Source organism: Macrotis lagotis, chromosome 1, assembly GCF_037893015.1.
Source record: "Macrotis lagotis isolate mMagLag1 chromosome 1, bilby.v1.9.chrom.fasta, whole genome shotgun sequence".
In the NCBI taxonomy this organism is placed as follows: domain Eukaryota; kingdom Metazoa; phylum Chordata; class Mammalia; order Peramelemorphia; family Peramelidae; genus Macrotis; species Macrotis lagotis.
In genome coordinates, this window is record NC_133658.1 from 855,278,320 (window position 1) to 855,301,049 (window position 22,730).

General features: G+C 39.1%; 1 protein-coding gene across 6 annotated transcripts in view; it reads left to right on the top strand.

Moving 5' to 3' along the window:
* The first annotated feature begins 88 nt into the window (after window positions 1-88).
* Window positions 89-22,730, top strand: part of S100PBP (S100P binding protein) — a 27,929-nt gene continuing 5,287 nt past the window's right edge. Inside the window, exons 1-9 of one of the 6 annotated variants that reach the window (XM_074217747.1) lie at window positions 89-274; window positions 754-805; window positions 2,673-2,720; window positions 4,419-4,537; window positions 4,730-5,598; window positions 5,874-5,962; window positions 7,410-7,513; window positions 20,569-20,613; window positions 20,742-20,830. In XM_074217747.1, the coding sequence (XP_074073848.1) occupies window positions 4,732-5,598; window positions 5,874-5,962; window positions 7,410-7,513; window positions 20,569-20,579 (1,071 nt within the window). In that variant the 5' untranslated portion in view covers window positions 89-274; window positions 754-805; window positions 2,673-2,720; window positions 4,419-4,537; window positions 4,730-4,731 and the 3' untranslated portion in view covers window positions 20,580-20,613; window positions 20,742-20,830. Of the gene's footprint in view, window positions 275-753; window positions 806-2,672; window positions 2,721-4,418; window positions 4,538-4,729; window positions 5,599-5,873; window positions 5,963-7,409; window positions 7,514-20,568; window positions 20,614-20,741; window positions 20,842-22,730 lie in introns of those variants that run through there. The other 5 variants (XM_074217741.1, XM_074217743.1, XM_074217742.1 and 2 more) reach the window with 5 other exon arrangements.

Consider the following 22,730-nt stretch of genomic DNA (forward strand, 5'->3'; position numbering starts at 1 on the left):
GCGGCCGGCGCCGGGGGAGGGGCGCTCAGCGGCCTCTGCGCCTGCGCGCGGCCCCGGCCGTCCTCCCAGGAGGCGGGGCGGCTCCCCGCCAATCACCCGGCGCCGGCCCCTCCCCGCCCCCAGCCGCGGCTCGCCGGCCCTGGGCCCGCAGACCCCCGCCCCCTCGCCGGCGTGCGCCCCGGGGCTGCCTCGCGGGTGGGCGAGGCCGGGGCTCGGGCGAGCGGTAAGATGGCGCCGCGGGCCCCGGGAAGCTTGCCCGCCCCGGCTCCGTGAGGTGAAGAGCGGCGAGGGGCCGCCGCCGCGAGGGGCTGGGGGAGGAGCGGCGGGCGCGGGAGGCCCGGGGGGCGCGGGCGGGGGGAGGGGCAGGAAGACCCCCGGGTTCCAGCCCCGCCTCCGACCGCGGGGCCCCGGCCAGGGCGCTGGGCCGCGGCCGCTCGTGCCCCGCATCCCCGGGGGAGCCATAATGGCCCCCGCGGAACGGGACGGGCCAGCTTGCCCAGGGAGGCCCGTGCGGAGGAGGCGGCACTGGCCTCGGCCTCCTGGCCCCTGACGGTCCTGCTCCTTGGCCCCGGTGGATCTCCGCTCCGAAGTGGCTAGCCCCAAGTACAGCCTCCACCCCTGACTAGTTCAGGCTGCTTGGGTGCCCTTGGCAGAGTCTTTGCTTCTTTCTTTTCCATAAAATAGGGCAAAGATACTTAGGCAGCAGGATTTTAGAGTCACCCGGGACCTTAGTCTAGTTTTCTCATTTTACAGGTGAGGAAAATGAGGCCCAGCCATGTTCAGTGAATTGCCCAACATCACGCAGGTACTCACTGTATAATCTTCCCCTCAAGAATTAAACATGAGATGAGTTAGTGTTTGTAAAGTACTTTGCAATAGAAATCATTCATTTCTTTAAATACTTTTATTGGTTGATGGATTGTGTTTTGGAACAAAACTTCCAGTTGCCCCTAATAGTTAAAAACATCATGATAGTGATTGTGATGGATGGTAGGTAGATGACTTTCCCCCTTCGTGGTTTATTGTTGATAACAGAAAGGGAAGGTGTGTTTTTTAATCTTAATAACTTGCTACCATTATTGACTTGAATTTAGTCTGAACTTTTGTGGCTTTTTAGTCATTCTTTATTTTCTTGAAACATTTTTTTTTAGGTTTTTTTGCAAGGCAAATGGGGTTAAGTGGCTTGCCCAAAACCACACAGCTAGGTAATTATTATGTGTCTGAGGTCAAATTTGAACTCAGGTACTCCTAACTTCACAGCTGGTGCTCTATCCACTGTGCCACCTAGCCACCCCCATTCCTTTTGCTTTTTTACATCAGACATTTCACCATGTAATTTTATCTGTAAAATAAGATTTAAATAAACCCCAAAGGCCCCTTATATCTCTTAATTCTATGATGCCTTTCCCCCAGCTGAGTCCTTCTTTGTAACAAACAACAAAAAAGTTAAGCAAAACTGACAAAATGAACATGTTTTAAAGCACAACATTTCAAGTACATATTGTGGGATAGCTTTTTTGTTTGTTTTTGGTAAGATTGGGAGATATGTCAAAAACAAAATCTGATGAATACATTCTCAAATGGAAGAAGCTAGGAAAATTTGCTGTAACCCATACAGGCCAACCTGGAAGTCAGTCAATATGGGAAAATGATGTTCATTTGCTTTTGCTTCTTCTTTTGCCCTTGACCATTCCTGTCAGTTCAGTGACTTAAGCTTTGGTCCGCAGTCTTTATTAGCCCCTATAATAAGAGAGGTTTTGGTGTGTCAGATGCTACATTGTTTTGGTTCCCTGAATAAAAACCATCTTTGTGCTCGAAGCAGTGGGTTTTCTGAAGTAGGATAAAAATAGAAAAGGAACCTGTTTCTGAGGTGCCATTTGGGAGGCTGTAGAACAGAGAGAGGGGGTGGGAAATTGAAGTGTTAAGATGGGGGTGGACAGGTGGCAAGTGAAGGGACAGAATAGGGTCACAGAAGTGATTAAGTGATTGGAAGAAGAGTAAACCGAAAGGTAGGATTCTGGGATTGGGAGAATTCCTTTTACCTTCTGAGAAAGCTTTATAAACTAGACTTACTCCATTTTCAGATGAAGTCTACTTACTGTTAAAAACAGTTATTGTACTTAATAATTACCTAGCTGTGTGGCCTTGGGCAAGCCACTTAACCCTGTTTACCTTGCAAAAAAAAAAACTTATTGTTTATAGTTCCCAGGCTCTAGAGACTACAGAAAAAAGCCGAAATTGTCTTATACTTTATCCTTTTATCTTTATTTGTAGACCTTTCACTTCAATTTAATAGTTTGCATCACACATTAGGTGTTTTTACATTCATCATTTTGTTTGATTCCAACAGTAACCTGGTGGATGATTTTCTTATTTCAGAAATGATCTGAAAATTGGGGCTCTAGTGAAATGGTTTATTTAAGATTGTGACTAATGAATAGTAGAAATAGGACCGGGCCCCGAATCTTCTACTATACCACCTTGTCTCAGTTTAGTGACTTTGGTTCAAAGAGTGGGGTTATAGATACACTAAACTAGGGCACAGGTAATCCACAATTGTGAAGTAGATGATCATCCATTAGCAAAATTTGCCCACTACCTACCTCCTCTCCCTTTGGAGATGGTAATCAAATCAATACTACCTTTTTGTTTGTTTGTTTGTTTGTTTTTAGGTTTTTGCAAGGAAAGCTGGGTTAAGTGGTTTGCCCAAGGCCACACAGGTAATTATTATTAAGTGTCCGAGGCCAAATTTGAACTCAGGTACGCCTAGCCACCCCTAATACCACCTTTGTTGCTGAAAAGAGGAGTGTCACTTAGCTTCTGGATGCCTTCCCTTCTCATCCCTATACCCTACAAGGGCAGAGATTCTCATGCTCTTATACCTTATACACAGGAAGTGCTTCATAATGCTTTAAATCATTCCCCATACAGGTAAAGGAAAACGTATGCTGTTCTCATTTTCCTTTTCACTGTTACAGTTTCCTAAGGCTGTTGGAAGTGGGCAAAGGAGAGAAGAGATTTTAGAACTCAGAATGGAATCCTTAGGTTGTTGAATAAGTAGGAAAACCTTCTGTAGGGAAACTTCTTAGGAAAATGCCCTCTGTTCTCCTTGGTTTGATATTTTCTCAGCAATTCTAACCAAAGCAAGAAGATAGTAGATGTTCCATTCTATGCCCTCTACAGGGATTGAGTTGCAGTGGTAGGGAAAGGTATGATTCCTATTTAATATCTCTTTGTTGTGAAATTTGTATACCAATATATTTTATTTATTTTATTTTTGGTTTTTGCAAGGCAGTGGAGTTAAGTGACTTGCCCAAGATCACACAGCTATTAAATGTGTCTAAGGTCAGATTTTAACTCAGGTCCTTATTATTCCAGGGCCAGTGTTCTATTTGCTGTTCCCCTAGCTGCCCTTCTCATAAATATATTTTAAATAATTTTGCCCCAGATGTATTTTTATGACCTTTGGGGGAACAATTTATGCTTTTCTCCTCAAAATTGGGGTCAAGGGAAGAGTAGCATGGAAAGAGAAAAGCCGGTGCCCTAATTATTTATTTTTTTTGCCAGAGGGTAAGTAATTATGTTTTCTGGTAATTACATCTGATTGTCTTTTTGAATATATTCTTTCCACTTGTCCTTCCCTTGTTTCAAAACCTTCATTTGCATTAGTATTGGCAGACCAATGTTCTTTCCATGTAGCTCCTTAAGAAGCAATGAAATTCAGCAGTCACTTTGTTTTGCTTAACAACTTTGTTTAAAAAGGATTCTGTTGGGGAGGATAAGGGTTTCTTGGGACTGTGATAAGAATTTTTTCCCCATTTGTTACTTATTTTTTTCAGCTGCATGCCATGACAGTTTTCTACAATAATTTTTTTTTACTAGATTTTGTGTTTTACAATTTTCCTCTTTCCTTTCCCCCTCCCCTGACAGAAAGCTATCTAATATAGGCCATAATATACAACCATGCTAAACATAGAGCCATACTAATCATGTTGTGAAAGAAGAAACAAATCCTAATTAAAAAAAATAATACCTAAGACAACTTTTAAAAATTGATGCTAGTAAACTTTGGTCGGCATTTAAACTCCACAAGTTCCTTCTCTGGATATGGATGGTGTTTTCCATCAGAAGTCTTTTAAAATTGTCTTTGATTATTGTGCTGTTGGAAAGAACAAGTCCATCATAGCTGATCATCATCTGATAAGAATTTTTGAAAGCTCCATAAACCATTTTTGATAAAGCAGTTGTAAGGAATAGTCTAGAGCCTGAAAGGTCTTTTTTGTTTTCTTGACCCCCAAATCCAACTTTTTGATGTTCTCTATCAAGATCAAAATGAATAAAGTACAGCATTGTTGCCTGTTATAATTAACTGAGGTGAAAGTGATGAGAAGATCCTTTAATTTTCTTTGTGTCTGCAGGAAGGTGGGAGTCAGTCATTTTGACACCTGAAAGGAACATCCAGCAGGAGCTGAAACCTACTTCCAATTGATCTCGTGGCAGAAGCACAGATTGTTGATTGCTTCAGCAGTTCCACACAGTATGGAAGGCAGTCCTTTATATTTTTCAGTTCTAAGTGCATGATCTTAAAGTTTACATTTAATAATAAAATCCCCAGGGCAAAAAGGGCTTTAGACATGTCAGAGAAGATGCTGTTTCTGCATTAATAGAGTTTGAATTGGCACAACAGTATTCCCTTATTTGTCTAAAATACTGACTCTTGCTTCCCCAGATATGACCTGCTCTCTAGAGTCCTCTGGTGGTTATGATGGCGCAGGCTCTGAACTGACTAGAATCACTCCTTTTCTACCTAAAGACAGGGCTCCTGTCTCATCCTGGGGTAGATTTGGACAGGATGAAGATGGACTGGATGACTCCTTATTGGAACTCTCTGAGGGAGAAGAGGATGATGGTCACTTCAGTTACACGGAAGAAGAGATTCAGGAGCTCTTAAAGGATGATGACGCATTAAACGAACAGTTTCTGGGAGGATTACAGAAGGATGCAGGTGGTGAAACTGAGAAGTTAAGGACATATAGTTGTGCTTCACTTGACTTTCCCCAAGATATAAATATACTCTGCAGCTTGGGACCCAGGGCTGGGCCAGCTAGTGTTTATAATCTACCTCAGACAAATAACCCAGCTAGTCATGTACCTACTCTGACCAAATCATCTAGCAGACACTTTGTAATAGAAAAAAATCTCTTGAAAATAACTATTGTCCCACCCTTTAATACAACAGTTTGTGATGATGTGCTTGGTCCAAAGAAGACTGAGTTTTCTTCCAAAGATGGATCCAGTAATGCAGACTGTTTGGGAACTCCCCCCTCATTGGAGGAAAATGTGAATAAAGAAGATCATGACCAAAATGAAGGCAAACTTTGTACTAAAGAAACCAGCTCCACTTGTTCTGTTTGGGAAGAGACCCAACCTTGTAAAGCTGGCCCTTTTCAGGGCTCTCCTAGAGCAGGCGAACCTAGTTGTGAGGAGTTTTTACCTGTGGCTCCTCCAACCTTGGAACAGTCTCGTAGATCATCTTCAAGGAGTGGTAGACACAAATTAGGTGATCCATCTAGGTTTCCAGCTGTTCAGTCTACCAAAGTAAGCACAATCTTGGATTTCTTTGCATGCTGGGGAAATTGATCTGTAGGCTTCCCTTTTCTTCTACTTTAGATTATCTTGACCTTGTTCGCCTTATTAGGCCTGATTTGGGAATGAATTTCAAGTTCTCATGGACATAAATTAATAACAATGCCTCTTTAGTCCTAGAATATTATCACCCAAAGACTTTTGTTATTGCTATCTTTTGATTTTGCTTTTACTAAGATCTAATTTGACCTTTTTTTGTCCTTTTTGTATTTTTATTTTAATGAAAGTCTGTCAGGCTAGGCAAGGATTCTGAGAAGAAGGAAAGGTATGAGAGAAGATTAGGCAAAGTCAGTCCACTTCTACAGGCCAGAGCAAGGTAATATAACAAAGTTTAATCCATTGTCTGTGGTTTCTAGTTTTTCCTCATCCACCCCCTTCTTTCCCTGGCACTCTGCCTTACTCTAGTTTCTACTGTGTCTTGTTCCCCTTATGGTTTAAGAGGAAATTTGGTCACAGTAGAAGATTTGAATAGTAACAGAAACTAGAAAAGAAGTGATAACTGGGTTGGGAGGATGGGATGGACAAAAATTAATCACTCTCCCCATGTAGAAATGTGGAGATGCATGTCTAACTCTCTTAGAACTGGATGAGGCTTTGGGGCAAATGTCAAGGTTGAAATGACACCAGCCTAGGAGCCAGAACTCCAGACTTCAGAGTCTGCCTTTGCAGGGCAAGTCACTTCTTTAGACTCCCATTTCCTCACAGTCCTAGTAGCTGACATTTGAATGAGGTTTACAAATGTCTCGTTTGTGATCCCTCCTTTGATCCTTACGACTCAGTGAGGTGAGTTCTGCAGATGTCATCATCCTAATCTTATTGATGAGAAAATGGAGTCTCAGAAACTTGAGAGTGACTTTGCTTGTAAGTGTCAGAGGCTGAAGATGAGCTTAGGTCTTTCCTAACTCTAAATTCAATCTTCCTTCTACCATACCATATTGCCTCTTCTACTTTAAAATAAATTGGATCATCTTCAAGATGCCTTTTCTCTGTAAAGCCTTAGAGATGTAAGACCCTTTTCCAGCCTATATCCTCCTTTTCCAGGAGATGGCAGTATGAACCCAGTTAATTTCAGTACAGAAGGGAGATGTTGGGATAAACTATCAGTTTGACTTCTAACAGAGAGGCTCAAAGCAATTTCTTTGTATGTTAACCTTTTCAATATTGATGTAAACTTGAGATTTGATCCTGTTAATCTAGCAAGATCATGTCCCAAGCATTTTTTAGGGAAGAGAGAAAGTTTTGGGGTTGATTTGTTTGGTTTTTGCTCAGGAAGAAGAGGTTAGCAACAATTACATTGTTTTGCCTTACCTGGTTGATAACTAATCACTTTATAGTCATGAGTAGATGTATTGCCCAGTCATTCATATTCCTAAGGAATTTGGGTTCTTTTCTAGTTTTAAATCCCATTTTAATTAAATCCCTTGAGGTTTCTAAACTGTCATCTAAACTATCATTTCTAAACTATCCGCTCAGTGGATGTGAAACTCTTTTCCTGAAATTTGAATGTTCTTTTCTTTGGTTAATCCTGGTGAAAAGCAATCAAATTATTCAAGTTGGTTTGTTTTATTTTAAACTCCAATCTCAAGAAATGCAGAGCATATTGATTTCTATTGAAATCAATACTGTCTTCTGTCACTAGATCCCAAAGAGAATAAATATTGCCTTTGTTTTCTAGCCAATTGCTAGTTTGCCTGGCTTCATCTGTATGTTAAGATAAAACTCATAAACTTTTTTTTTTTTGTTTTGGTATGCTTTGTTTTAAGGAATAAACTTGAGACATTTTCGCAAACTGAGCTGGAACAGAAGAAGCAAGTTTATCTTAAGAATGTCATTGCTCACTTAAAAAACCCTCTGGAATCTAACCAAGGTAAACAGGAATGGGATGGGGAGGGTTCTGAGTTCTTTTTATTCAATCCGGTGTAGCTCAGGTTAGTGGGACTGATTAGTTTTAATTTGGTGAAGCTTGCTGGTCTAGCTAACTGTATCCACCCACAGGCTAGAACTTTACAAACACACTTCATCCAAGTTTTCCTTGAAAGTAGCTTTGTTGACCAGCATTGGAGTGAAGACAGTGCTTTCAGTGTCAGTCAGTGGAGATTACCTCTTTTTTGATTATTAAGTAATACAGACCTAAATTTGATGAGAATTTATTATTATGTGATACTTGTATTATGTGATAGTTGTATAACACTTGACAGTTTCCAGTGTCACTTTTGTTTATATTTCCTTATGCTAACAGCAGTTCAGTGAGATAAATAAGGCAGGTGATGCTAACCACATTTTATAGATGTGGAAGCAAGCCTAAAGAAGAAAATGGATTGACTTAAATTCAGATGGCTAGTAAAAGTCAGAGCTAAGATTAGAGTACAGGCCATGTGCTTCTCTTTCTAAGTGCTGTGCTGTCATTGTGCAGTTTTGTGGACAAAGTTCCTGCTAGGAGTAGATGACTATCTAAATGGTTGGTGTTCCATGGGTTTCATGGTAATTAATGAACTTATTTTCCTTTTCTGGTTTGCCTGAATTGCAAATGCCATCTAGCTACCTTGTTGGCACCAAAGTTAAATAAAGCTCTTGGAGGAACCAGGAACAGTGGGAAAATGACAGGCTTTGATTCAATACCAGGACAAACTTCTTTCCCTTTCGTTTATAGCTGTTCTGAAGAGAGCTGCCTGGAGAAGTGGCAGCTAGATGGCTCAGTGGATAGAGCGCTGGCCTTGGAGTCAGGAGGACAGGAGTTTAAATCCGGCCTCTGACACTTCATAGCTGTGTGACCTTGGTCTAGCCACTTAGCCCTGATTACCTCCCATCTAGGGCCATCTCCAGTTGTCCTGATTCAGATCTGACCACTGGAGCCAGATGGTGAAAGAATAGTCAGTATAGGTGAGCAATATGTGAACTTTAACAGTCTTAGTTTATTGGGAAAGAAAAAAGTCACAGAAACCGTGGTTTCTATCAACAAGGGCTGAAAGGAAATTGGTTATTGAAGGAGTCAACAGACATCCCCTCACTCAAACCCAGTTCTTGTGCTTGTCATGGCATCACCTCCCTGGTTGTGAGGGTCTTCTTCCAGAATGAAGGACAAACATCATCATCGACTGGAGAAGAAGGGCTTCCACATTACAGGAGCTTTAAGATCCTTTCTGCCCCAGAGCTTGTAATTAGGCATAAGGCTGTGAATAATTTTTCAGGTCCTTTAAACTGAACTCTTCCTACTCTTGTTCATTAGATGATGTTGCAAGCTCACAGGGCTATATTCAGCCTCTAGGCCAAAAGAGGCAGTACTTCCAGTGTTGTTGTTCTTAAGTATTGTCTAACAGAATTTTTTAAGGTGATGGGGAATAGGGGTCCAGTTGGGGAAAAACTGAGGTCATGTGTTGAAAAGCTACTGGTCAGATATATTATCATAAAGATGAAACTGCATTTTTTCTTTTTTTAATTGATGCTTCTTTTTTGCCTCATTGTTACTTTCTAAGAATTCTTTTCCCACCCAAGTAGAAGAAAAAGTAGTTTAGTGAAACCAATTAACTCATTGGTAGTCTGAGTGTGTGCCACATTTTTTTCCATTCAATCTTGCAACTAATACAGTGAAAGAGTTTAGAGAGGCAGTGTGATAGTTGAGCTCTCCATCTCTTGAAACTTCCAACTCCATTCCCACAATTATATACCTATGGCATCTTTCTAGTTTATGAATATAGCATAAACAATATTAGTGCAGGGGTCTGGCCTCCAAGGGGTCTCTGGAACCTGACGGGAGTGATAGAGTCAGTGAAAGGAATTGAGTTAAAACAAGGGTTTGAAGGCGGGAGCAGGTTGACTGACTGTCAGCTTCTCAGATGTTTGTTTTTGTTTTTGTTTTTGTTTTTTGCTAGGCAGTGGGGTTAAGTGGCTTGGCCAAGGTCACACAGCTAGGTAATTATTATGTGTCTGAGGCCAGATTTGAACTCAAGTACTCCTGATTAAGTTTCATTATCAATCATATAGTTCATGTAGTTACAAGTTGCATTATCAATCTTGTAGTTCATATGGTTACATGTTTAATCATATAGTTAATTTCTTATCCCTGCTCAGACCGTGATGACCTCAACCTGTCTGTTACCTAGTTTGTTGCTGCCTTGTAAAATTATTAATTAAGTGAAACTTTCTTTAATTAATCTCTGGTGTAATTTGTTCAATAGAATGCTTTTATGCTTTTGTGCTGCGTATGTAATGTTTTTTGACATGCTCCCTTGACAACCTACAGTGAGGGCAGTTATGTTTGTCCACCTGTCTGTTGACTCCTTCAATAACCAATTTCCTTTCAGCCCTTGTTGATAGAAACCACGGTTTCTGTGACTTTTTTCTTTCCCAATAAACTAAGACTGTTAAAGTTCACATATTGCTCACCTATACTGACTATTTTTTCACCATCTTTATCATATATTCCTGTGTATGATAAGGGGGGAAAAACTTGATTTCCCAGGAATTCTACCTAACCCATCTTGTATCTGTTTTTCCTGTATATATTCTGATGTGCCCTTGGAGTTCCCAGTGTTGGGTTTTCCAAAGATTTCATAATGTTGGAACCTTTTGTATGGGGAGAGGCAATCCTATTAAATTTGGACAGAGTTTACAATCTGTTTTGTTCAAGGAATTTCTCTGGAATCCTTCCTTTCTAGTCATTCCACTGTTAGGATGAGTAAGTTTTGCAATTAATAATAGACCTATAAATATTGGTATGCATGGAATCCATACACACACACACACACACACACACGCACACACACACACACACACACACACACACACACACACACACACACGAAGGAAATGTTGTTCCATCAGGCGGTGTGGCCGCCTTGAGTCTTCTTGCCATGACTGTGTCAATTAGTTTAGAGACCCTGGCTCCCAACATATTAGGGAGTTCTGCTTGTTGTAATTTCTGATCTTTTTTCTCCTTCCTCTCAAATTGCAAATATAAAATGATGGCTGTTTAATGCATCATACAAGTCCCTTTGATGTACTAACCTGGAGGATGAAAAGCAAGATTTCTGAGGGAAGAGAAGAAAATATAAACAGATTTAATTGTCATCTTTTATGTATATCAAGAAATATTTGAGAATCTATCATGAATAGGACCTTATACTAAAGACTGTAGATATAAAGAGGTGTGAGAGGAAGCCCTAGTTGAGACAGGACATAGAGATATATGGCAACTTTGTATATAATATATATGAAAAGAAATTGTATAAAATTGCTTTGTTATTTAAATGGTGCCAAAATTAGTGGTGTAGATGAATGCTGTGGAATTCAGAGGAAGGAAGAGTTCTCTCTGGACCAAGGATCACCCCCATGTATTGCCACAGCCAGATAATTTACCTGGTAGTTTTTCTACTTGTGATTCTTTGGATTTAGCTGAACCTTAAGGTCCTCTGACACATAGGAATTAGTGGAGTCAGTTTTGTCATTCACCTAAAGGCAATGAGAAACTAGGACATTTAACATCTGACCTTGTAGTGCTATGAACATAAAAAAGACACTGTGAAGATAATTGCAACTTATATAAAGAAATTCTATGAAAAACTTGTCAAGAATCTCCATATCATTAACATAAACTTAAATATTCAGTGGCTTCAAAGTAAAAACTAAGTGGGGGGAGTAGAAAAATAAATTGGAAAATATAGTTCAGGATTAAGAAATAAACAAGCTTATAGATTTTTTTTGTTTTTGCAAGACAATGGGGTTAAATGACTTGCCCAAGGTCACATGGCTAGGTAATTATTAACTGTCTGAGGTCAGATTTGAACTCAGATCCTCCTGACTCCAGGGCTGGTGCTTTATCCACCGCACCACCTTGCTGCCCCAAACTTATAGATTCTTGAGAAACCTTTTGACTGAATATCAAAAAGATATTGGGAAGCCATTGAATGTAGCTGATGATAGGGGGTTTTTTTTTGAGAAAGATGTAAGCATTCAGACTATTTAAACTAGTGGGACCAAAGAGCAAAAATGTGACACCAAATTGAAGGAAAATATTGTGCAGTCATGATAATACTAACCTCAACTCTTTAATGGATTATATTGATGTTGAAAAATGAGAAATGGATAAAAGTAAAGACCTTGACCTAATTTTTCACAATTTCCTAGAGAAGTTTAGCAGAAGGCACAACACATAGTAGCTATACTGGGAGGGGATCAAAATGGTTCTGGAGGTGCCCAACCAACATCTTCGTGTTCTCTGTGCCAGATGTAGAATCATGACAGCCCAGGATAATAGCTGTTTAGAATACAGATGAGTAGTATTGCAGTGATATGGCAAAGACAAATATGTGGAAGATTTGGCATGAAATTCAAGTAAGAACTGAAGAACAGTTGTGATTGGAATGAAGGACAACAAATTGATGAGAATTAAAATGTCTTGTCATTGATGTCTGTGGACCCCCCCACACACACACTTAATACTTCAGTGTCTGATAGGAAAACTCAGAAATGGTGCTGAAGTCAGGAAGAGTTGCCCTCCAGGCCATAAACACACAGAAGACAGTCTTGCAGAAAGTGATGTGATTGGAGAAAAATTGAGGAAGAAATTTTCAAGGTATCTAAAAAGAGGGAGATATTAAATGATGGGAGTGGGATAATTACAGGTAGTATCTTATTGTGTAAAGCTGATTATCTCTTTGAAAGTTTTACTAGGGGCGGCTAGGTGGCGTAGTGGATAAAGCACCGGCCTTGGAGTCAGGAGTACCTGAGTTCAAATCCGGTCTCAAACACTTAATAATTTCCTAGCTGTGTGGCTTTGGGCAAGCTACTTAACTCCATTTGCCTTGCAAAAAAAAAAAGTTTTTTTAGAGGGATAGAGTGGAAGTGGAGGGAGCCCTGGCCCTGTAGTCAGGAGGACCTGAATTCAAATCTGGCCTGAGATACTTACTATCTGTGACCTTGGGCAAGTCACTTAACTTTGATTGCCTCCAAAAAGATCTTTATGATGATGATCTATTCTGGGTGAAAATTAGAATATAACAAACTGGCTTTTATATCTCATGTCAATTATATATGATCTTGTAATTGGCAGCTTTCTGGGTAGTATAGAGGCCTGCAGTTTCAGGCCATCGTTTGGATGTTTAGTTTGTCATCCATTATGTTAGCTATCCCTACCAATTTTGTTTTATCTTATATAGCTTGATAACTATATGTTCATACAAGTCTTTGTTAAAAATGTTAGACAGGGCCAAAGGCAAACATAGGCCATTCCATTGAGATATTAACAATGTTCATTAACTATGTTTTTTGGATCTGGCCATTCATTCAGATGGTGAGGTTGAACAGGTTGGGTGACTATGTTGATTACATCAAACCACATGTCTTTCTCAGTAAAATCCATAGCCACTTAAGAGGTGGACCAACAATTTCTACTAGAGAAACCAATGGGATTTTTTTATTGCCAGATTACCACCTGCCTTTGGTTTGGATACTCATTGAGAGAGTCTTATCAACACTTATATCATGAATGGGCATTATAGATTGCAGTGGACTAGATCTAAAATTAAATAGGATGAAAAGAGCATTTGAAAAATTATGCAGTACTTTCACAATTGTAAGATGTTCTATGCAAAATCTATCCTTTTTAATAGCAGCAGTCTTTCAGTAATGTTGTGTGACTGGGAATTATAGAATATCACAGACTCTGAAGAATCATAATTGCAGTTGACCCAGAGATACATGGTGGGAATAAGAAGACTGCATGCAATTACCAGTGATGATTTCATTTAACTGGTGTAAGGGATATGATCCAGGAAAGAGGTTGTCGTCTTATATGACAAGAGCAAGAGAACAACAGATGAACAACCCAAGTGTTGCACTGATATCCAGAGGAAAGGCCTCAAGTGCTGTGGAACTTCTCTGTACAAGATTTGCATTGGATGATATGGGTGGGTTATGATCTGCACTGTGAGGGAGAATATATATCCATTTGAAGTTAGGTAATAGATGTTGGTAGGTCAAGCTTGGTTTCATAAAATTGCCTTGCATTCATAAGCCTTCACATAGATATAATTTTACTAGCTTTCATTGGGTGCACTGCATTGTTGACTAGGAGCCTATCATCCCTATATTCATGCAGAGGGAAATGACAAAATCAAAAATATAGGCATGGGAATTCATTTAATGTAGTGAGGAGGAGAACTTAACTTGCAACAGTATTCTTACAGGAGCAGAAGTGTTCTGTAAGGAGATAGTGGGAGGTAAGGCTAGAGAGGTCATTTGGACACAGATTTTGGTGGACCTTGAGTGCCAGGCAAAAATGCTTAGATTTTTGTTGTGTAGGCAGTAGGAGTGAACAATTTAAAAATAATACAGCTTACATCACTTCCATTTCTGAATATATCTCTGCCTCCCCCTACCCAATGAGCTTCATTTAGTAGATTTTGACTCAGAGGATTGATATTTAACTATTAGTCTATTATGGAGAATAATCTTAATTTTTCAGTTTTCAAAGTACCATGGATGCTTTTTTTTAGAAATGTATTTTGTCTTTACATCATGTTTATTTCCAAATATATCCTTCCTTTCTTCCTTTAGTGAACCTTTCTATGTAATAAAAATTTAAAAAGAGATAAGGGGAAGAAGCATTTCAGCAAAATCAACTTGTGTCTTGTCTCCAAATGACTGTTCATTCCATATTAATAATATTTCAGCTGTATAGTGAAGGGGGGGAGATGCATCTTCTTAGGTCTTTTATGAATCAAGCTTGGTCATTAAAATTATATAACCTTCAGTTTAATTTATTATGGTCATTTTAGTTTTGTTTTATTTCACCTTGCTGCTTCAGCTTATATGTTTCCCTGTATTTCTTATTTCTTTTTCATATTCATAATTTCTTACAGCATAGTACATAAATATTCCTTTACATTCATGGACTACAACTTGTATGACTGTGTCCTAATCAAGGGATACCAACTTTATTGTCATTTTTTTTAACTTACAATAAAGATTGTTATTGAGAATATTTTTGGTACATAGAAGATCTTTCTCTCTTTGACTGTTTTGTTGTAAATGCCTAGTGGGGTCTTTCTGGGGACAAAATCTTTTTTGTCTTTGACTAAGAATTATAAAAATTCCTGTCTGATGACCTGTTTAATTTTAACCTTCCTGATTCTAGTTGTGATCTATAGTTAAGCAAAACCTTCCCTTGAAGGGTGAATATTGTTATAGCTCTTCTATTATTATGCAACATCTCTCCTATTATTATGTAACATCTAAAAGGAATAATTGCCTTTCTCCCAACTAATTCTAAAGTCCCTTGCAAACTGGCTTCAGTTCCCACCTCTACTAGGATTGTTCTCTTAAAAGTTGGGTTTTTTTAATGACATAGTGACCTTTCTAAGTTTTTATCCTAGTTGACCTTTATCCATCATTTGTTGTTATTGTCCATTCCCTCTTGTTACTTTTCTTCCCCTTGCTTCCGTGACATTGTACTCTTATAATTTTCCCATCCTTCTGACAATTCCATCTGTTTCTTTCAGAGGCTCTTCCCACATCCTAAATGCGAGCCTCCCCCGAAAAAACTCTTCTTGGCTCTTTTCAATTTCTATAGTTTCTCTTGGCAGCCTTAACTAATTGCATGCCTTCAATCATTTGTTCTATCCAGTTGACTTAAAGATTATCATGCCCAACCTCAATCTCTTCCTTAAATTTCACCCACTACTTGCTGGACATTGCTGCCTTTTTGTCCTGCTAGCACCTCAAACTCAACATATCGAAGTTATCCCCTTTCCTCTCCCCACAAAAAAGAAACCAACATTCTCTTAAGTTCCTGTTGCTGAATATTGCTATCATATATGAGGTTATTCAGGTTCTAGATCTGAGTTATCTTACTTTTCCCCTTCTTTTTTTTCTTACCCCCCCCAATATCATCAGTAGACAAATCCTAATAATTCTTCCTTAAAATCTTTTGAAACCCATTCCTGCTTCTTTCCCACTGCTGTCACCCTAGTTCAGACTTTCCACACCACTTGCCTAGATTAATTATGGTAGCTTTCTACTTAATTAATTTTTCAGTTTTCACCTCTTCAGTTTAGTTCATCCTTTATATTACCCATCAATAATTTTCCTAATGCACAGTTCTGATGACTTCACTTTCCTACTTAGCTGTCTAGTGGCTACCACTTGAAATCCAGAAACTCTGTATCCTGGCTTTCAGGGATATCCACAACCTACTTTTCAAGTCTTATCTCAACATTACTCTAGTTATTTTTTTTTTTTTTAGATTTTTTTGCAAGGCAATGGGGTTAAGTGGCTTGCCTAAGGCCACACAGCTAGGTCATTATTAAGTGTCTGAGGCCAGGTTTGAACTCAGGTGCTCCTGACTCCAGGGCTGCTGCTCTATCCACTCTGCCACCTAGCTGCCCCACTGCACCACCTAGCTGCCCCATAGTTATTAAAGATAAACAGAAGTCTTCTCTTATTCCTGATTTCATCCTGTCCTTACATTGTCTTCTGTCCTTGGCATGGACTCTTCTCCCTTACCCTTCACACACTCTGCCTGCTTGAATTTTCAGGGTCCAACTTGGTTAGCATCTTATCCATAGAACTTTCCTACAGTTCCTAGTTATAAGGAGAGCACTTACCCTGAAATCTCCTGTAGCAGTTTAGGCTTCTCCTTTGCACTTTTCTTACTCAGATTTCTATTGAAATTTTTTGTGAATTTCTTCTTAGATTATTAGACTGTCAGGTAGGGACTGTGTCTAATTTTGCCTTTGTATTCTTGTGGCTTACCACAGGACATAGCATGTAGGTATTTAGTACTTGTGTAGATTGCTTTTGAGATGACTTTTGAAATTACTTGGACAGTCTCAAGCTCAGTGTGAAAGTTCTAATTATAATAATTCAAAATTACAGAGTTTCAGTGCAAAAAAAAAAGTCCTCAGGTTACAAATCCATGACCAGTGGTTATCTAGTTTGGGCTTGTAAACCCCAAGTGATAGGGAGCATTCATTTCTACCTCCAGTGGAAACTCATTCCACTTAAGAGTGAGCTCTGAGTGTTAAGAAGCTTGAATCTACTTTTCTATCACTTATCCCTTGTGGTCCTAGTTGTGACTCTGGGGCTGAGCAAAATATATTTCTCTCCTGAAAGACACCTCTTCAAATGCTTGAAGATAGTGGTCGTAGCCATCCCCAAGCCTTTCCCTTTCTCTTTGCTAAATTCAAGAGCTACAAAAAGCATTAAGTATCTCCTCTGTTCTTGGCATTGGGATTATCAAGACAAAAATGTCACTTTCCTCATGATGTTTACATTCTCCTGGAACCAATAGATATACAAAATAATACAAGATAAAATGAAGAAGGAAAGAAGACCAACAACTTGGGTTAGGAGTGGGAGAGGAATCTGGTAAGGCTTTAGTCACAAGTACTAAAATTACTTTGTGTCATTTATGTATTGGCTATATCCTCCCAGGAGAATATAAGAAGGGACTATTTATTATTAGGGCAGGGGTAATTTTGCTTGTTTTTGCCTTTGTATCCCCAGGACTTGTCATATGGGAATCACCTGATAAACTGTTGAATTGATTTGAATTTTTGGAAATGGTGACATCTGAGCTAACTGATAAAGGAAGTTGTTTGTTTGGCCTTTGTTCTCAAAGAGGACTGTGGCATCAGGGATGTGATGCCATTATATGCAGATGAATTGGGTTTGAGTAAGGGAGGGCTTTGCATAGTCACCAGCCTCACTTTCTCCTCTTAAGCCATCCAAGTGCAGTGACCAGGCAAAGGAAGACAAAAATTCTGAAAGGTGGAGATAAAAGAGGTGTACCATTTAGGCATGGAATCTTAAACAAAGGTGTGGAGCCAGGAGACTATGTGTTGGATTTTGGGAAGAGTTGGTAGTCTCATTGGGCTGGAATCTGTGAAGAGTTGGAATGTGGGGGTGGCTAGGTGGTGCAGTGGATTGAGCACCACCGGCCCTTGAGTCAGGAGTACCTGAGTTCAAATCTGGCCTCAGACACTTAATAATTACCTAGCTGTATGGCCTTGGGCAAGCCACGTAACCCCGTTGCCCTGCAAAAACTTAAAAAAAAAAGTTGGAATGTGGTAGGTAAGTCACAATTGTGGAGGACTTGAAAAGGACGGTCTGTGACATCAAGATTGAAACCAGTAGGGAGCCTCTGTGACTGAACAGTCAGGTAACAATTAGACTCGTTCCTTTGTAAGGTTATTTTGGCAGCTTTGTGGAAGATAGATTGGAGGGGACAGAGTCTGTAAGTGGGAGATGAGTTAGATGACAATAATGGAAATAATGGCCTGAACTAGGGGAGCAGCCATATGAACAAAGAGAAGGGGATGGATTAAAGAGATTGGTGGAGATTGACAAAATATAGTAATTGATTAAAATAGTGATACACACAACCTTTTCACCTTTGCCTCTAAAACTCCCTGATTCCTTTCTAATATGAGTTCATATACCAAACCTTTCCTGATTCTCCAATCTGTTGGTACACTCTTCCTCAAATTACACATACTCTTAGCTGTTTACATGTTTTATCCCTTCTCCAGAAAAAATGTAAGCTCCTCCGAGGAAAATGTTTTTCCTGTTTGTTTAGCCTTAACTCTATCTCTGTTGCCTAGCATTGTGCCTTTGACATAGTAGATCTCAATAAAATATTATTGGATTGGATTAATATTCATAAGGGAGAGAGGAGTAACTGGAATTAGGTGAGTGGGAAGAGGTGTGAATTTGTTAGCTGTAGGACTGAGAGAGTGTCACTCTACCAGGAACCTGTAATGATGCTTATGTCACAAAAGAGCAAAGATAGAGGAGGAAGAGATGAAGTTTATGTGTAGGACATCCCATGGAATAAACTACCTCAGGTATTGGGCAATGGCTTCTTTTTCAGTTGAGTTTTCAAACAGATGCTGTATGTCCTGGTGGGAAATTTCTTTCATTTATAGAGTGGACTAGATGGCTGCTCAAGGCCCCTTGGATGCTCAGAAAAAAAAGACAGTCCCTGCCCTCATTGAGCTTATATTCTAATGGGGGATATACTTCACAAAAGGAAGCTGAAAAGGAGGAGAGGGTGAGAAGCTACCAGAATTAGGACCTGGTGGAGAAGTCAGAGAAGTCCCAAAGTCATACATATAGAAGAAAAATTATATAGCTAAGCTCTCTCTTTAAATGAAAGTTTGGAATTCATGCTCCTACCTTCCAGTCAGAGAGGCAGAGAGGGTAGTGATGAAGTAGAGTTTCAAGTCTAATAAGATCTTAACAGGATGATATCCTATTTTCTGGAGTATCCCAGTGTTTCCTGGGTCCAGGTGAAGTCAGAGAAGTCCTATAGCCTGTTTTGTTACTGATGATAGTGGGTAAAATAAAAAGACATTATTGTAGAGATGAACAAGTTCAATTTTTGAACAATCAACACTTGATTTTTGTATAAGGAATTACAATTTATGCTACTTCTCTTGTGAGTGATGATTATCTGTTTCCTGCAAAGGCCTGGGCCCTTATAAAACTTTTAGATAAGGGTCAGCTAGATAGTGGTAAAATAAAGTCATATGTTATATAGAGGAAAAATTCTTTGATTTATGAATTATTTTTTTGACTGTAAACTCATCAGTCTAGTTTTATAGACTAGCTATCCAATTTCTGTCTCACTTTTCTAGAAGGGAAAGGTTTCAGGGAGTCTAAACATCAGTAGAGTATACTAAATGATCACCTCTGGGCTGTTTTATTATGTTCAGTTATCTTAGAATCCAGTCTGTTAAGTCTGCCATTCTCTTTTCTTTCACTATTTTGAAATGAATAAACTTCACCGTGAGAGGTTTTCAATGGAGTCCTAATCTCTGCTGCTGGGGTAATAAACCTGAAGTACCAGGTGGTGAGAGATGAGTAGGCTAAAGGACATGCATGGTGGAGACAGTCTTGGAGCTGTCAGTGGTTCCATTTTGAGACCTGGACACTAGGATGTGTGTACTTTGCCAAACCTCCTTTGGTGAAGTTTTGGCAGTATCATTGCAATGTGAAACCTTGGAAGAGTTGGTATTTTTCCGAAAGGGCTATTTCTGCCCAATTGGGAAGGCACAATTTGTGACCACATGCTTGAGGACAGACTTGTTACAGAATCTGAGTTGGAAAGGACTTTAGGATCCATCAAGTTCAACGTGTACCTGAGTAAAAGCCCTCCCTTCAGTGTACCCAACAAATCATCCAACTTGTTCCCAAAGGAGCTCCAGGGAAGGAATGTGAACAAATATCCAAGGCAAACTTTTGATAGATTCTAGCTATCTAGTTTCCACGTACATTAGCTCTACATTTGTCTCTTTTCACCTAGTTCCTAGATTTGCACTCTGAAAGTCACACAGAACAAATCTCTCTTCCATGTGACAGTTCTTTAAATACATGAAAGTAGCTATCATGTTCCCCCCGGACTTCATTTATTTAACCTAAAAGATCCCTTATTTTCTGAACCAACCCTTACAAAATTGAAGCCCTTCACAGCCCTTCATAGTCCTAGTTTTCTCCTCCTCCTCTTCTTCCTTCTTCCTCTTCTTTTTCTGAGTGCCCTCCAGCTATGAATGATATTCCCAAAAATGTAGCACCTAGAATTGAATACAATAATCCAACTATGTCCAGGCTTAGAAAACAACAGAACTGTCACCTCTTTAGTCCTCTTAATGAAACCCAAGGTTTTATTGACTTCCTTGATGGCCTTGTCATACTATGGACTCATATTTAGCTTACATATTGACTGATTCTTTAATTTTAGCTGTTGTTTTTCCTGAAAACTAGAAAGTGAGGTGTGTTTGGAAGAATGCTCAGTCATTGTCATAGATATCTAATTCATTAGTGCCCAAGGTATTATTGATGTTATAATGTATAGTACGAAAGTTTCATAGTTCTGGGAAGTTACTATCAAATTATCACTGAAAACTTTCTCTCCTCTTGGCTTAGGATTTTCTTGAATGCCTGTGTCCACATAAGCCTTATGATGATCCCGTGAGTTGACTGCCCTTGGATGCAAAACCTGGTTCCCACTTACCTGCCTCCTGAATACCAACCCAGCTGATGTTCTTAGACTCCAGCCCAAATAGGTACCCTCAAATATTGACTTTTGTGCATTGTAGGTACCTTAGGCGAGTTATATGCCTTGATGGACCAAGTTGCTAATGTGGAATATCATATGCAGAACCAGCGGTGGCAGCACCCGTCAGACCTCACCCTGAGGTAAGAGATGATTTGAAGGAAGAAGAGAGTGGGACTTAGCTGCAAGAAGAGGATAGTATATCTTTTCAGGGTTATTAGTTAATTGATTCCAAAGTATTAAAAGTTAAGAGGAGACAAGACTATAGATAGTCTGGTGGTAAAAGAATAGTCTCTGTAAGATTCAGTCATTTTGATATCTACCTATAGCTGGGACAGTTTGACTAAGACTTCTCTCACCATATATCAAGATAAGCTCAAAATGGGTATGTGATTTCATATAAAAAAATTAGGAGAATATGGAAAAATATGTTAGATGTATGGATAAGGGAAGACCAAACTAATAGAGAGGATCATGGGAAATAAAATGGATAATGGTTGCATCAAATTATAAAGATTTTTTACAAAACCAATCCAGACAAAATTAGAGAAAAAGTAGGGAATGGTCAGGGGTAGGGGAAAGTTATAGCAAATTTCTCTGATAAAGGTCTTATTTCTCAAATACTAGTGAACTGACCTAAGTTTCTGAAATTAAGAGCTACTCACCAACTAACAAATAGAAGAACGAACAAGTATTTTTCAGCAACAGTCATGTGCTTTAAATCACTGTTGAATAGAGAACTGCCAATTAAAACAACTCTAACCACTCTAACAACTCTACCACCCTAAATCCATCCAAAAAAAAAATTAAATGAAAGCAATGCCAATTCGGGAGATATTGAGTAGTTTGATCCCTGACTAATATTGTAGCAAATCTCTTGTGTGTCAGTTGACAGGGTGGGTGTGCCTTCTTGCCTGGTTCACTTATCCCCTAGGCTCGGATTTCTTCTCTATAAAATGAGGAGATTGAACTTGACCCCTTCTAGCTGTAAAATTCTCTGATTCAACTAGCTAAGCAAGCTATTTCACCTTTTTAGGTCTTAGTGTCCTCATACCTAAAGTAAGAATGCTAAAGTCTCTTTTAACTTTAAAATTCTAGAAGCCCAGGGTAAAGGTTTTGGAATTATTATACTGAGGTTAGAGTTTTACTTTTAGATAATACTTGTTGTTCTTCCTTTAATACTATATCTTATACAAAGCACTTTGCTTACAACATTATGAAATTGTAGTATAAATATGGGTTATTATTACATTTTTAGATGAAGACACAGAAGCTCAGATAAGTCAGTTGACCATTGTCAGATATTAGCAAGTTAAAACTTAATTTGTTAGAACAGTAATTTGAACCTAGGTCTCTTGATTCTGAGCCCAATATTTTTTCTTTGATGTTACCTATAATAGTTCACATTTTCAGATTTTTCTTAAAACACCTCTAATTCAAGTGCTATCCTTGTTTTACAGATGGAGAAGGTAAGGCTTAGCTTAAATGACTTGTTTAAGGTCACCTAGCCAGTGGATGGCTGATTAGGAACCTAGATCTAAATCTTCTGCCTCTTAAGTCAGAAGTATTTTTTCAGCTCTTTCCCTTGTCACAAAAGGGCAATACGGAGTCTCTGTTTCAATTTGGTGCAATTAGCCAATCCTTAAACCTGCACTGTAATGCTCACGTGATGACTTATTTTCTCTGAGAAATTCTAATTTTAACTGTTGTGTCCTTTAGCTGTGTCAAGACAGCAAGGTCCTTTTGAAGGTATGGGGCTGATGTGAAGAATGAAATAGATAACTGCAATAAATATCCCTATAGTTTCTCCATGTATGTATTGGTTTCCCATTATAGTTAGTAAGTAAGAGCATCTGTATGTTTCTGTAGCACCTATCACCATAATGTCTAGGTGCTAATTAACTGGTTCTGAGGAGAGAGAAAAGCTATTGTATTTACTATACAAGAAAAACAATAGCAAAAAATAATGTCAGAGGGGGGAAGTATTGTCTAACAGCAATGATTAAAATGTCATTTTCAGAGATTTCCCAAA